This window comes from Gasterosteus aculeatus, chromosome 1, assembly GCF_964276395.1.
Source record: "Gasterosteus aculeatus chromosome 1, fGasAcu3.hap1.1, whole genome shotgun sequence".
NCBI lineage: Eukaryota > Metazoa > Chordata > Actinopteri > Perciformes > Gasterosteidae > Gasterosteus > Gasterosteus aculeatus.
This window is the reverse complement of record NC_135688.1, coordinates 14,735,936-14,751,082: the sequence shown is the minus strand read 5'-3', so window position 1 is coordinate 14,751,082 and position 15,147 is coordinate 14,735,936. Positions and strand designations below refer to the sequence as shown.

Sequence of the window (15,147 nt, the reverse complement as noted above, 5' to 3'; positions counted from 1 at the left end):
CCTCCATCAACATCCTGTCGTGACTCCGCAAGAATTACTTTGAGTCATTGAAAATATGAATGATTTGTGTAAAAGCTTATTGCCTCTTTATTTATTTCTAAAAGATGCGAGGCTGTAGTTGCCTCTTCTCCGCCGTTGTAAATTAGTCAGATGACGGTGACAGTACCACTGAGCATCTTAATGGGCTCAAATTGGCCTGCTGAGCCTGTTAGTGTGTGGGCGTAGACTCTGAGTCTGATTAGTAACTACTTTCTGGCGTGAGTTATAACTCGCGACAGCGTCTGCCAGCCTTCAGCTTTGTGTCTGGGCACATGTGGACGTACAGCTGCACATTGTGCATTGATCAGAGCCTGCTGGCTCTTAAGTCTCATCATTATTCCAGTGCTCTGGCCTGGTGCCTCGGCATGAAATCCCTCTCATCCACCTCCTTCTTCCACCCCCCAGGTGAGATCAGTACAAGGACTACTCTGGACAGAGAGCAGCAGTCGAGCTACCAGCTGGTGATGGTGGTTCAAGACGGAGGTTCGCCCCCTCGCAGCGCCACAGGCACGGCATTCATCACCGTCCTGGACGATAACGACAATGACCCTGCTTTCATCCACAGCCAAGCGGGCAAACATCTCATCATACAGGTGATGCCGCGACACTTCAAGCGCAGACAGGCGAAACATTCATTTTCTTTTATGTCCTTGTTGACAGTTGTTTGTGTTTTAACTCATAGGTGACAGAAGGTCAGTCGTCCGGGGTTTTACTGGGAACGCTACAGGCCAAAGATCCCGATGAAGGGGAGAATGGAACTGTATTCTACGCTTTGTCAGGTAGTAAAGAGAGTACTCAAACCTGCAAGAGATGCAATATATGCATGCAAATGCTGTACATGTTTATGTTTTAAGAAAGTGCTCGTACTCAGTGAGGAGGTAACGGAATAATGCATGTCAGGACACTGTTAAGGTCTATCTGTATTGTAGGATATTTAAATAGATACAATGGATTGGTTGGTGTCATTGTGTGTAAATACTGTAAACATATTGTAAAATGTTTTAATTCACTTCAGTGACGTGACACAAAGGGCGTTTCGCTTCAACATGGTCCAGAGTTTAAGTTGGGACTGTCTCTCTCCCAGGTCCCAGAGCCGAGCGTTTTTCTTTGAACCCCAACACTGGGGAGCTGCGTTCAGCGTCCCCTCTGAGCCACTCCGAGCGGGCCGAGTACACCCTGACGGTGACAGCTACTGACAGAGGACCTTCCCCTCGCAGCACCTCCTGCCCCGTCACCATTCAGGTCAGACTTTACTTGGAGTGCGGCCAGCACAAACACTCTCACTACTCACCTATTTAATATCAAAGAATAGACTCGAGGGCTGAGAGGATTTATCTCTTTGGGCCCCTCGGAGCAGTGGCAGACACGTCAGCCTCACTTCTGACAACCATCCCTCCCATCCCATTCCTTTTTCTTCCCCAGTGACTTTTCAAAAGGGAAATTTCTATCTGAAATGGAAAAGTGGGTCTGAATCAAATGCTCCCAGCTGGCTTGTGATGAGAGCCAGCTGTAGACGGCTCTGATGAGGTCTTACTCAATGACTTTTTAAATACAGTAGCCATTTTTACAATGAGCAGCACAGATCTAAACTCACGTAAAACACAGCATTGATAGTAATTCAGTTCATATTTAATATAGAAAAGAAAAGGCACACAATGAAAGAAGCCTTGGAGGTACATTGATTTACAGGTTCCAGGAAGTCGCCCTATAAACAGCTCCATTAAGGGGTGCTTCAGGTTTTCCTCCCATCCAACACAAAATAATGAAACTCAGAATTATTCGTTAATTGGATTATACAGGAGTGTTTTTCTTTCCTGCTGACGCATTTCTGTAATTTCCTTCGTCTCTTCAGACATACGTTTTAAAATTACGTCAATGATCGGATGGAGCAATAGCCATACTAACACTCCATTTTCATCTAATATGGAAACAATTTACTGCTTGTCGTGTAAGATTTCACAACAAACACAGCATAGTTTTTTGCTTGCCAACTCACTGTGGGAAGTGTTCTGTAGACTCTCGATTACGCCTTCAGCTTGGAATGTGTCATGTTTGATACTAATGGTGTTCTTTTCATACAACGCGGAGAAGTAATAATGTTCAAAGGGAGCGTAAAGCTATAGATAGTATGAGTGCTAGATTCAAACCCTCTTACCATTTCCTGCTCTTGATTGCGTTGCTTTTATCATCTATTATTTTTCCTGCCAGCGAGTATAAGATTAAGTGTGATTAAGGTTAGCTGTTAGACTTGTCTATAAAGCCCATTGTAACGGGTTTAATTTGTTCCCAGTGAATACATGTACAAGTACAAGCGAGGACACAATTTCTATTTGCTTTGCCCCAAAACCACTAAATCTTACTTTGAATGGACTTTAATAAACTCAAGTTACCACAAAGCATCCAAGTGGCACACACAATGTACTGCTATTTAGCTCTGTCCCTCAAATAATCTTCTATTGTTCTTTTTCAATACAGGTTCTCAGCATTAACAGACCAACTTCTCAGACCAATTCATTTTCCATGTCCTTCAACTCTGTCGAGGAGGCCAAACCTGGATCTGTTATTGGCTCAGTCCAGATTCCCGATAGAGAAGAAACCCCTGAAGAAGGGGAGGTGACCTACACGGTGGTAGGGGGTACGGACCGAGATGGGACCTTTGTTGTGGACCGTATGACCGGAAACGTGTACCTAGCTCGTCCTCTTGACTATGAGCGAGACGCGCGTTACTCCCTGGAGATTGAGGTGGATAACCTCTCCGAGGCCCATCCCAGCAGTACCCTGGTGCACCTGGACATTAACGTAGAGGACAGCAATGACCACACCCCTCAGTTCCCCGAGGACCCCATCACGATCGTTATCTCCGAAAACATGATGCCCGGCTCTTCCGTCTATACCTTCCAGGCCACAGATAAAGACGGCAGTGGTCCGAACAGCGAGCTGACGTACTCCATTTTTCACCAGTGGCCAAACGCCCCCGGCCTGCTGACCCTCAACCCTTCCACTGGGGTTCTCTCGTTGGGCCGGGAGCTGGACCATGAAGTGACGCCTAACCTGATGCTGGTCGTAAAGGCGACAGACTCTGCCCACGACGCCAGCCAGAGGCGCTGGGGTTCTGTCACGGCGAGGGTGTATGTAACCGATGAGAACGACAATCCGCCGGTGTTCAGCTCGCCAACGGCTGTGAGCGTGATGGAAGACCAGCCGGTGGGGTTTGTGGCGCTCTATGTCATTGCCAGAGATGCAGACCAGGGGGAGAATGGCAGAGTGACCTACAGCATCCAGTCAGGCAACACCGGGGGAACATTTGGCCTCAACACTAACACGGGTAAGTCCAGCCTTGTGCCAATGCAGTGCAAATGATGATAGTTGCCAAGATCAGACATCTTAGGATCAGATCACTTGAACAAAAATGTTAGTAAACAAGATTTGGTGAATCATAGTGTTCTCTCTGGTGGTCAAGTCTGATTCTGATTCGTTTTCTAGAAGTTTTGTTTTGTAGTTAATTTGAAGGATATTACCAGAAGAAAGGTTTTGAAATCATGGATCTTTACTTATTTTTTGCTTCAGGTTTTTCATTTTCAATAATGTTATAATGATCAGCCTTTTCTATTTCTAGCAACTGTTGGGAATCACAGTGCTGAAGAATTACTATGTCTTACAAATCTCCATGTTACTTTTAAATATTTTCAGTTTAAACAGACAAGCAAATCTGCATCTGTCAACTTTTGCTTAAGTCTTTTAATGGGCTTTTTAATCAATTGTGCCACCTCGGAATTCCACACATGCAGGGCATGTGTACGTACATTTCCATGTGCTTCCACAAAGCCCACAACCGAATTACCAAACCTCCTGCTACACAAACACACACAAATTCTTGTAATACTCTTCTTAAATCTTACTGCTGCACAACTCTTGCTTCACCTTTCATGATTTATTTCTCTCAGTTGGAGGCCAGACAGACAGAGCAGCCTGCCAAATATTACACACACACACACACACACACACACACACACATACAACCTATCATCTGTTATTGTGGATCTATTCCCATGAAAGACCAAAGAACCTCCTGCTCAGGCTTCTGGGAACCATTAGAGAAGGGATCAGTTACGCGTGTTTGTGTGTACCCACGTGTTTCTGTGTGTGTCTGTGTGTGTATGTAGGTATGCACATCATGTGTTTGTGTGCTTGCATGAGGCTCTTTCACTTAGTCAACGTTGACCTTGGGCTATTTGGTCCTGTGGGCTTTGTTGTGGCGTTTGAGACACGTGTCAACGTTGGCTCCGCCTTCCCCTTCAAGTCGTCGACCGGGACGCCCTTTAGGGCAGCTCGGGGATGGAAACATTCAACGCCTGTCATGCATGCCACTTCTGCTTCAGCCCTGAATGTGCTCCCATCTTGAAGTGTTTTCGTGCACACTGATTATTTGTTAGAATACTGACGGAGTTAATCCTCTGAGTACCTGGTTTGCTCCCGTTTTGCGGTCAGCGCCTGGAGACCAGGTATCATATCTGCACTCTCTGTTTTCATTACAGTTGACCACAAAAGAGATCCGTATTAAACTATTCTTAGGGGTTTATAGTCACATTCTCATCGCTCATTGTCAGAGGGGCGATTATTCATTTCGTTGATATGGTGGATTGATTTCTTGCAAAAGACAGTACCCATCAAATGATGATAAATTATTTCTTCATATAAAAAAGAAAACCTTTTACTTTGTCTGAGAAACCTCAGCCAACCCTCACACAGCAATCCAAACGGTTGGCGCCACAAACAAGATAGGGTTAAAATGTCGGGAATAACAAATATCCGAAATAAAAACTTTCTTCTGTTACCATCTTTTTTACTGTGCATGTGTTATCAGTGACCAGGGATTTGGCAGGATCAGAGGAGGAATCAAAATTGGTAAAAAATATTCCAGTTTGTAACTCCTTCCAGATTAAGGTCTTTTGGTTAAGTTATGTGAGACCTACCAACACACAAAGTAATAACAAAAAAGTTAAAACAAAAACAGCCTTCGACATCTTTCTTTAACAGTTAGGCTACAACTCATTTCAAAGTATGAAATCGAAATTGAATCAATGCAAGCGTAACCCTCCAAGGGCAGGATAATGAAAAGGCAAGGGTTTCCTAATTTCTACAGTGCACGGCATGCCTGGCCGTTGCGTGTCTAGAGCGTGTGTTTACTGCTTCTCTTTCAATGGCTGCGGCGTTCTCCAATGGAAACTCTCATAAACTGTGGCCAGACTGTTGGGCTGTTGGAGCAGTGGTGGTGGTAGCACTCAGGTGGGCGAAGCTGTGTGTTTTGGAGGAGATTAACTCTGATTCTGCCCTCACACGGCAACTTTTCACACGCTTTTTAAATCACTGCGCTACACACCATGAACAATGAATGGTGGCATGTTTTGTTGCCTGCGATGAGCATTGTTTCGTACCGTGGTCGTCGTGTGTAACTGCCCTTTGGGCCATAATGAAGCACACCCACCCAGAAACACAAACACACACACAGGAAACCTCTCCTCACATTTCAACCCCGATTCATCCGTCTACAGGCTCTCTGTCTATTTTCAAACCTTTGGACCGTGAGGAACAGGACGTCTTTAACCTCACAATAACCGCTGAGGATCATGGGACACCCCAACGCTCGTCCAGTCAGCTGCTGTGTGTCCATGTGATTGATGTTAACGATGAGGTGCCCCGGTTTGAGGAGAGCCAGTATGAAGCCCAGATCTCTGAAAACCAGCCACCAGGAACTAGTGTGTTGACGGTGTCCGCCTCTGATCTGGATCAAGGTGAGACTTGCAGCCTGCACTGACTTGGTACATTTAAATCTAAAAGGTTCTAGCTTTAATCCCGACACTAAAACTGAATGGTTGTAAAGTTAATGTTTTAGACATCTAACTCCCATGACCTTTGTTTGCATGTGATGTAGATAACTATATTTTGAATTTAAACAGGTAAAATGATGAATTATTATTATAGAAATTGATTGAAGCTTTAGCTAAATTAAGCCTGGTTTAAGCTCACAAGTTTAAATCTTTTCATCTAATTATCTAAATATGTCTGTGTGTTCTTTGTGTGTGTGTTTTTTAAATGTATTTCAAATTGTGCTGCATCATCAATCAAGATGGGGGGGAAAGGCCTTTAATTCTTTTCAGCCTTCACGTGTTGATTGTAGTCAATTTACAGACGTTAACGGTTGTTTTTAACTGAAGGCTAACTGGTGGGGGGTGGGAAAAGAAAGGGTGCATTACCTCAGACTAAGTTAGAAGCACATAAAACAGAAGACAGCAATGACTATAAACTCTCTCCAAAAGCAGTTAGTGAAGTAAACAGGTGAGGTTGCCAGCAGGCACTCTTTTAGCACGCAATCCGGCACCCAGACACCTGAGGGTTTCAAAACGCTTTGACTGCAAAACTAACTTATAGGTGTGCACACCATTAACAAGTAAAATCCCCAAAAGTCCAAATATTTATTAATTTATAGGAATTAACTTTGGTTACATTTGCTTTGTTTTTCCACGATGTTTGTTTCACTGTAGGAACCAATGGACAGGTGACATACGGGGGGATCTCAGAGGAGGGTTTGAGCATCAATCCAGGAACAGGCGTAATAACTACCTCAAAGTGGCTCGACAGGGAGCTTCGGGAGTACTACACCTTGACAGGTACTGCCTTCCAATGGATGTCCACAATCACAGATAAAACCTAAGATGACTACTTTGAGACACTAAAGATTTGAGATTAACTTTTCAAATGCCAATTTTATTCAGCCCTTTAAAGTCACCATTATTTATCCTGAATGTGTTCTTCTCTGTTTTTTTCATGTCCTACAGTTTATGCAAAAGACGAAGGCCTTCCTCCCAATTATGCCAAAGCCACAGTGAGGATCAGAGTGCTTGATAAGAATGACAACGCCCCTTTCTTTGGACAACTCTACTACAGAATAGAGGTGCCCGAAAACCTAGAAACATTACCTCTTTTTACTCTAAAAGCCACGGACAAGGATGCAGGAGATAGCGGGGTAATCTACTACAAAATTACAGGTGAATTGGCATTTTGTTTGTTGTACCGTTCAGTGTCTAAATGAGACTTCTCAACTGCTCCCATGATTTAACATTATTTTAATTCTTTTGCCACTCTACTTGCAGATGGTGATCCCTTGGGTGACTTCCTCATGGACGGACAGTTTGGTGTGTTGTCCACCTCGAGGTCTTTGGATCGAGAGAGGAGGGCCGGATACACGCTGACAGTCACGGCTCAGGATCTGGGCCAACCTCCACTCAGCAGCTCTGCTACGGTTGAGGTGACTGTTTTGGACATCAATGATCACAGCCCTCAGTTTCAGAGTAGCAGTTACACTGCTGACGTTTCGGAAGATGTTCCCATCGGCTCGCTGGTCCTAGAGGTGAAAGCTATTGATCTGGATCAAGGCCCCAACAGCCAGGTGCTGTACTTTCTGAGCAGCGGCTCCAAAAGCATGTTCATTATAGACGAGGACACAGGACGCATCATCACAGCAGCGCCCCTAGACAGAGAAAGAACTGCTTCTTACACCTTTGGCGTGTGTGCTACTGATTCCTCCCCTGCAAACCCACGTAACTCCACTGTTCAGGTGACCGTCCACATTCAGGACGTGAACGACAATGCACCCTACTTCATCCAGGACCCGCTTATTGTCAACATCTCTGCCAGCACCGTGTCCAGCCGCCGCGTGCTGGCCACCATGAGGGCAGAAGACAAGGACTTTGGTGCAAATGGCTCTGTGTTCTATCGTTTCGCCAACCCTGTGAGGGGTTTCACCATCAACTCCCTGACGGGAGACATCCAGGCCACAGAGAGGCTGCAGGCTCTGACCCAAAGCCAGAGAACTTTGATAATTCAGGCCATGGATCAGGGAAACCCCGCTCAATCCTCCTTGGGAGTGGTGATCATTTATATCAAGGAACAGAGCTACAGAGGGATTCGCTTCTCCCGCACGGCTCGAGACGTCAGTCTGCAAGAGAACGCTGCAAAAGGTTTATATGGGATACAAATATTTTTACTTGTGAATTTGGTAACGTGCAATATGGTAATGACAAGGAGAAGTAAACTTTTTAAACAAGTTTGTTTTTCCCTTTACAGGCACAGTAGTGACACAGACTGAGGCTAAGTACCCCGATGGCTCTCAAACTGGTATCAGCTACAGTTTTTTCAGTGGAAACAGAATGCAATCTTTTGGAATAAACTCCATTACGGGTGAGTGCAGGCAGGCCAGCATACCATATACAACCTTGCTTTCCAAACCTACTGTGACTCATTGTTATTTTTGTGAATTAGGTGAAATATGGGTCCAGAGATCTGAAGAACTGGACTTTGAGGAGGCCCCTAAACTCCGCCTTGTGGTGAAAGCTGAGACAGCCTCCTCCAGTTCCTACATGGCTGTCAACTTGATCCTGCAGGACATCAATGACAACTGGCCCCGCTTTGAACTCCAGAACTATGTGGCCTATATTAGAGAGGCACAGGGCTATGATTTTCCCATCATTCAGGTGCAGTAGCTTCTCCTCCACACGTCTATTATGGTTGGCTGTCTTTAGTGTAACGCTTTTGGGCTTCAGGCGTTTTTTCAGCAGTGTAGAGAAATAATGACGTTGAATTGCATATGTTGTCATTGTCCCATAATATACCAGAATAATTTGTGCCATGTGGCCAGGTCCATTTATATTCACTCTTGACTTGCAAGTCCTTTATTGTTCACTTGTTCATGTTACACTGCAACAGCTGCTGCAAATAACTACATATTTTCATTTCTCATAATGGGTTGGTCCTTTTCTCAGGTTTCTGCAGATGACCTGGACCAGGGACAAAATGGTCAGGTAACGTACTCCATCAGGTCATCATCCATGAGCGGCTTGTTTAAGATAGACCCACTGACCGGCAGCATCACAACTGCAGCCATAATGGACAGAGAGATCTGGACCCAAACCAAGTCAGTTTTTCTCTTTTTTGTCCTCTTTGACTGTTATTTCATCGTCCCATGTAAATTATTTTTGAAAAGTATTTACATTCATAAACTCTTCTAAGGATTATTTTGTTTATCTTGGTGGGGGGCGGGTGAATCATTACATAACCAGATTCATAAAAGTCAAAGTTCAAACACTGACATTCACTATTTGCTACCAGGCTCGTTGTTACGGCAACAGACCGGGGTACCCCGCGGCTGGCTGGCTCGGCCACTCTCACTGTGATTGTCATCGACCTCAATGACAACAGTCCCATGATTCCTCTGCATCGGGAGATCCGAGTGCCCGAGGGTAAGTCAGCTTCACAGAGGAAGTTAGTCGGGGCGAGCTTATCATAAAGCCTCGCATCACACTCCCTGGCAGCTCACTCATTGAGGCTCAGAGAGAAAAGTCTGACCCTTTGGCTATTGCCAAGTCCCTCTCTTCATTTCCTGTCTATTCGATCAAGGCTTTCAAGAACAGGATATTTCTCAATAATGACTTTTTTTTCTTTTACTTCTTTTCTTCTTTATTTCAGCTGCAACCTAAATGTTTTCTTCTCCTGCCTCTGCAATATTTTGTCTCACAGATACTCTGATGGGCACAGTTATTACCCAAGTAACGGGAAATGACGTTGACTCGGGACCGGCCCTCTCTTACACGCTACACCTCGACGCAAAAATCCAAGGCGTGTTTGGAATTCATCGTTATGGAGGAGGGTTGTCTCTGACTGGCCTTCTGGACTACGAGGACAGGACGTGGTACACTCTGACTGTCCGCTCATCTGACTCTGTGCATCAAAGCGAGGCTAACATCACTGTGCTAGTGGACGATGTGAACGATAACGCACCGACCTTTACTCAAGACTCGTATCAGGTAGTGCTGCCCGACCTGTCCTCACCAATCCACATATACCACCAGATTTTTGAGAATTATTGGTATCTTTCATGGGTATGTGCCTTTCATATGGATGGTGTGTTTCTTATTAGGTCACTGTATCAGAGCACCTCCCTGCAGGCAGTCCAGTCATCACAGTAACAGCCACTGACCGTGACTCTGGAGAGAACGGGAAGATAACCTACAGAGTGATGTCTTCAACGAGGAGCGTCTTCCACATCGACCCAAGCAACGGTACGATTACCGTGTGCATATTTATAGTTGTTCAGAACTGTCCTCTTACCAGAGCTCCGCTTAATTACCCGTCATGAAAATGTTATCCCCTAAAGCTCTTGGATGCGCATTTGGGGTTTGGACATATTTGCAACAGCCTTCGCCAACATATTTAATCAGTTCGTTCATTAAAAGTTATTCAAAGTTAAATTTAATGTTATTTGCCTCAGATGTGTTGCTGAAGATAGCATCTAAAAATAAGTATCTATAAGGGGTATTTTGCCCCAGTGTTTCTTTCATTCTCAAATGCTATTCTTTTGATTTAAATGCGGTTCCATTCAGTTATTAAAAAAAATGACAAATCAATCATGACAATGAGTAACAGATCCAACTTGGATAATGAAATAATTCAAATACGCTCGCTCTTTTTATGACCATGTTCTTTTAATGTTATAGGTACTCTGTTTGTCTACCAACAAACAGAGTTTGATTTCAAGAATCCCTACATCCTGGTGGTAATTGAGGTGCGGGACCAGGGCACTCCATCCCTTTCATCTACTGCCACTGTCCAGGTCCAAGTTTCCGACGTCAATGACAATGCCCCAATCTTCCACCAGTCAGAGTACAGAGCCACTGTGTGTGAAGATGGGCTTCCTGGATCAACTGTTCTGACCTTAGAAGCTGTGGACGCAGACCTGTCGCGGGACAACTGTGGCTTTGATTTTGCCATTGCCAGTGGAAACTCGGGTAACACCTTCCAGATTGAGAGCAGCGTGCGCTTCTTGGAAGGCTTGGGCTTCCAGACAGTCGGCAGCCTGATCCTGGTGGAGGAGCTAGACTTTGAAGCAGTGCCGAGTTATAACCTGACAGTGGTGGTGTCAGATCGAGGAATCCCTCAGCGCAGCTCCAGCGTTCCCATTCTTATCAGCGTCACGGATGCCAATGACAACCCTCCGGCCTTCGGCCGAGCAGAGTACAGCGCCGTGCTGAGTGAGGGGGCAGCGGTAGGTACGGAGCTCTTGCATCTGTCTGCCACGGATCCAGACTCCGCTCCCAATGCGGAGGTGCAGTACTCCATAAGCTCAGGGGACGAGACGGACCTGTTCCAGGTGGACCGGTGGACCGGTGCCTTGAGGCTGCAGAGGCCTGTGGACAGTGAGAGGCAGTGGGCCCATATGATTGTTGTCACAGCTACAGACGGTCATGGTCACTATGCTTTGGCCACAGTCAGTATTGAGGTGAAGGACATCAATGACAATCGGCCTTTCTTTCCCCTCAAACTGATAACAGCGAGCATCAGGGAAAACCAACCCCAGAAGGCCTTGGTTACCATGCTGCATGCAATCGACCATGACAGAGGTGTTTTTGGACAGTTGCGGTACTACATGTTAGACAGCTCTAAAGAGGGGAGAGACGCTTTCCTCATCAACCAAACATCCGGAGAATTACGGACTCGTTCTACTTTTGACTTCGAAAGGGCAAACTCCTTCCATTTTGTGGCTGTGGCTATGGATGCCGGCAACTATTCGGCTACTGTAACAGTGCAGATTTATGTCACAGGGGAGGATGAATATGATCCCGTTTTCGCTTCCTCAGAGTTGTCATTTGAAGTTCCAGAGGGAGCAAAGAAAGGTGACACCATTGGAAAATTGCAAGCCAGAGACGAAGACGGAGGCGTAGACGGCATTGTCCTTTACTCTCTAGCAGACAGTTCACCTTATTTTGAAGTGAATAAATCCACAGGAGCTCTTTCCTTGAAGATGGACAGCTACAATAGACATGTGAGTCGCTCTAAAAGGGAGGCGCGTCTAATGACACTGGAGGTGACCGCTCACAGCCCTCTGGAGACGTCCCGCCGAGCAGTGGCCAGAGTGTCCATAGATGTGACCCACACAAGTTTTGGTCTCACCACAGATTTGAATATACTGCTTGTCAGCATCATTGCAGTTTCACTCGGGACCGTAGTCATATTAATAGTAATTGCTGTTGCGCTCTTTTTCGTTAGATTAAGGCGTCAGAGAAAGGAGAGAAAGTCACACAGGAAACCTCAAGTGTCTGGCACGATGCTGCACAAGTTTGAGGAAACAAAGATTGCAGCGAGTGAGATGATTTACCATCAGGCCCTTCCGGGATACTCGGCTGATCCGAGCGGCAGCGCTGGGCCTCCGTACACCCGCGGAGGATCCTCGGATCCCTCCCACTCCAGCGGCCGCGGCTCTGCGGAGGCAGAGGCAGCAGAGGATGATGAGATCAGAATGATAAACGAATACCCTCGGGTGTCAAGCATCTCCTCCTCGATGCAGGAGCGCATCTCCGCCCGAGGTCCGGACTCGGGGATCCAGCAGGATGCAGATCAGCTGTCGGACGTGTCCTGCGAGCCTTCCATAGATTGGTTCAAAGGAAAGAAACTGGGCAGTCTGAATGGTACGTTATTAGCTGGCCAGTTGCCAGTTTACAGGGACGAGGGGTGTGGGTACGGGGGCGTGGGACGGGGACTCAGCATCTCCCACCCAAAGGATTACACTTTCCCAGAGGACGGGAAGCCTGCTGTAGACGGCTCCCTGACAGCCGTCGTGGCCAGCGACGAGGAGCTGAGGGGCAGCTACAACTGGGACTACCTGCTCAACTGGTGTCCGCAGTTTCAACCGCTGGCCAACGTCTTTACGGAAATAGCACGTTTGAAAGACGAGACGACTCCCCCTCACCCTCGCAAGTCGTTTTATCACAAAGCCAAGGCAGAGTCAAGAATCGACCCCCCTCCTCTCATAACCTCCGTGGCCCACCCTGGAGCCAAAACTGTGCCTACGAAGCCTGCTGTGGGCAGGACGTTCCCCCACTTGGCGTCTTTTCGAAGATCTCCCCTCAGCGCAGAGGGGTCTATCTCCTCAGTCGCCATGTCTCCGAGTTTCTCTCCCTCTCTCTCGCCGCTGGCCGCACGTTCTCCGGCAATCACACCCTTCAGCGTCTCCCAGGGCCCCTCTGCGTCAATGATCAGCGCGACCGAACACAACTTAGAACACAGCGAGGAGGCAGAGCTGAGGATTTGAAACCGAGTCGTTGCTGTCCCAGACTTGTTCTACCGTACGACCACAGGGGCTGCAACCTTAGACGAGTCAAAGGTATTCTCATTATCACGAGCACAGAAGGGCACACTAACTTGTGTTACTCTCTGAAGAAAAACACGACTACATCACTAACAGGCCAAATTGGACGATGCCTTCTTTTGTGTGTGCGTTTTGGAAAAAAACATCCTCATTCTTCTGTTGATCAGTGTTATTTTGCACATTTGAAAGGAGATTCATACATGATGTCAATATTTTCTACAAAAGCATTGTCTATATTTTTATATTTACATGTGGTTTCTGACAAGAAATGGCACTTACGTGTCATAAGGTTGTTAAACCTTGGAATATATTTCTACATTTGTATATTTGTAGTTTGTACTGTATACTTGTTGTGCTGTTACTTTGTTTAATCTGTTGTAATTATTAACCTCGAGGTTTTAAATGAAGCACTTCATCAATGCTTTATCGATTGGATTTTGAAGAACATATGTTTGTAAATATTCATAGAGGAAGGGACATCCTTGCTTAAAGAAATGACACATGAGTCCAAATAGACTATTGTGTGATCCGATTTTCCATGGATCCAATGTGGGATCAATATCAATATGAAACATTGAAAATTGGTCTTACTCAACACACACTACCTTCATCTTCAGCAAAAGGACAATGTAACTTGACATCCAGTGATCTTGTCCATCTGGTGCCCTGGCTTTAGTTCTCACAATGAGCCTTCCTACTCTCATTGTGCATTCTGAATATGAGGGAAGGGAAAGCATGGAGCAGCTACGTGGTTAATGCTACATTAAGCAGCAGTCTAATCATTCCAGAGAATGTACGACGGTCTTGTTCATTTATCTACTCATCAAATGTCCCTCACTCAGATAATGAAGCGATGCTACCTAAGCTCTAATTCAGTGCCATCTTGACACTGAAATGTAGGTCTCTTGTAAGCGCTCTTTTCAATAGCAGTACAAATAATACGATATGAATTTAGACTAATACTAGCATAGATAAATAACTTGCATACAATTATGAATGAATACAACAGCGGGTGTCGTGGACTCCGCCAGAGAATGAATTGAGAAGGAATTCATGACATGATTCAGATAATGCCTGTGCCATAAATACATTTGTGATGTTGATGATAATTATTTTTGGCAGCCTTTAAAAAATAATGTACAATAATGTGTATTTTAAGTACATTTAGAACCCCGCTGTGGCCTAAATGTGGATTCTTTTTGCTTTCAAATTATTGTGAACATACTCTGTTTGTTTAATCCCCAGGTTTAGATCCTTTTCTAACATTATTTCAGCAGGATAACATTCTATTCTACACTCTAAGTTCTATTTATTATATAGGTAGCCCCGAAAAAATGAGAGGTATGAAAAAATATTTACAGGGATTCTCTTTTGGCCGTAGCCAAATATGAACACCTATCTCATAAAAACGTACCTTGTTGTTTGTTTGTTGTTGTTTTTGCTTGTATTACCTGCAACCTTTCATATTTGTCCAAACTGTGAGTATATTAGTGCATTGAAGTTTCTTCGACTGACAAATGTTCTAGACTCCACAGAAATGTTTTTGAGCAAAAAGTGCCTGATTAAAGTACTTATGTGAACACATTGTTGTCTCTGTCACATCTCTATCGCAGCTGTTACGTGAGATTAATCCATAGATCCATTTCTGAGCCGTTTTCAGAGCTGTGAAAGTGAAAGGTGAAAGTGAAAGGTTGCACAAATAATCAATCATAATCAATATGGGATGGGAAGTGATGTGATATTTTCCAAGGCACAAGTTCTGACTAGTACAGTTAGTCTCCTCTGATCACTGCTGCTTTTTTATTTGGGCACCTTCAGAGGGATCCAAAGTATTTTATGGCATCCTAGACCTCCAAACTCTAAATACAGCTACAGTCACTTCACTGCCCTGGAACCTCGGGCGTATACCT

The 15,147-nt window shown here is 45.2% G+C and overlaps 1 protein-coding gene across 1 annotated transcript in view; it reads left to right on the top strand.

Annotated features, from left to right (window-relative positions):
• Window positions 1-14,821, top strand: part of LOC120823681 (protocadherin-16) — a 66,510-nt gene extending 51,689 nt beyond the window's left edge. Inside the window, exons 7-21 of the mRNA XM_040183876.2 lie at window positions 445-632; window positions 722-818; window positions 1,124-1,281; window positions 2,515-3,364; window positions 5,592-5,831; window positions 6,582-6,707; window positions 6,876-7,085; window positions 7,191-8,057; window positions 8,164-8,277; window positions 8,359-8,570; window positions 8,859-9,010; window positions 9,205-9,335; window positions 9,613-9,899; window positions 10,013-10,154; window positions 10,590-14,821. Of these exons, the coding sequence (XP_040039810.2) occupies window positions 445-632; window positions 722-818; window positions 1,124-1,281; window positions 2,515-3,364; window positions 5,592-5,831; window positions 6,582-6,707; window positions 6,876-7,085; window positions 7,191-8,057; window positions 8,164-8,277; window positions 8,359-8,570; window positions 8,859-9,010; window positions 9,205-9,335; window positions 9,613-9,899; window positions 10,013-10,154; window positions 10,590-13,180 (6,365 nt within the window). The 3' untranslated portion in view covers window positions 13,181-14,821. The remainder of the gene's footprint in view (window positions 1-444; window positions 633-721; window positions 819-1,123; window positions 1,282-2,514; window positions 3,365-5,591; window positions 5,832-6,581; window positions 6,708-6,875; window positions 7,086-7,190; window positions 8,058-8,163; window positions 8,278-8,358; window positions 8,571-8,858; window positions 9,011-9,204; window positions 9,336-9,612; window positions 9,900-10,012; window positions 10,155-10,589) is intronic.
• The last annotated feature ends 326 nt before the right edge of the window (window positions 14,822-15,147 follow it).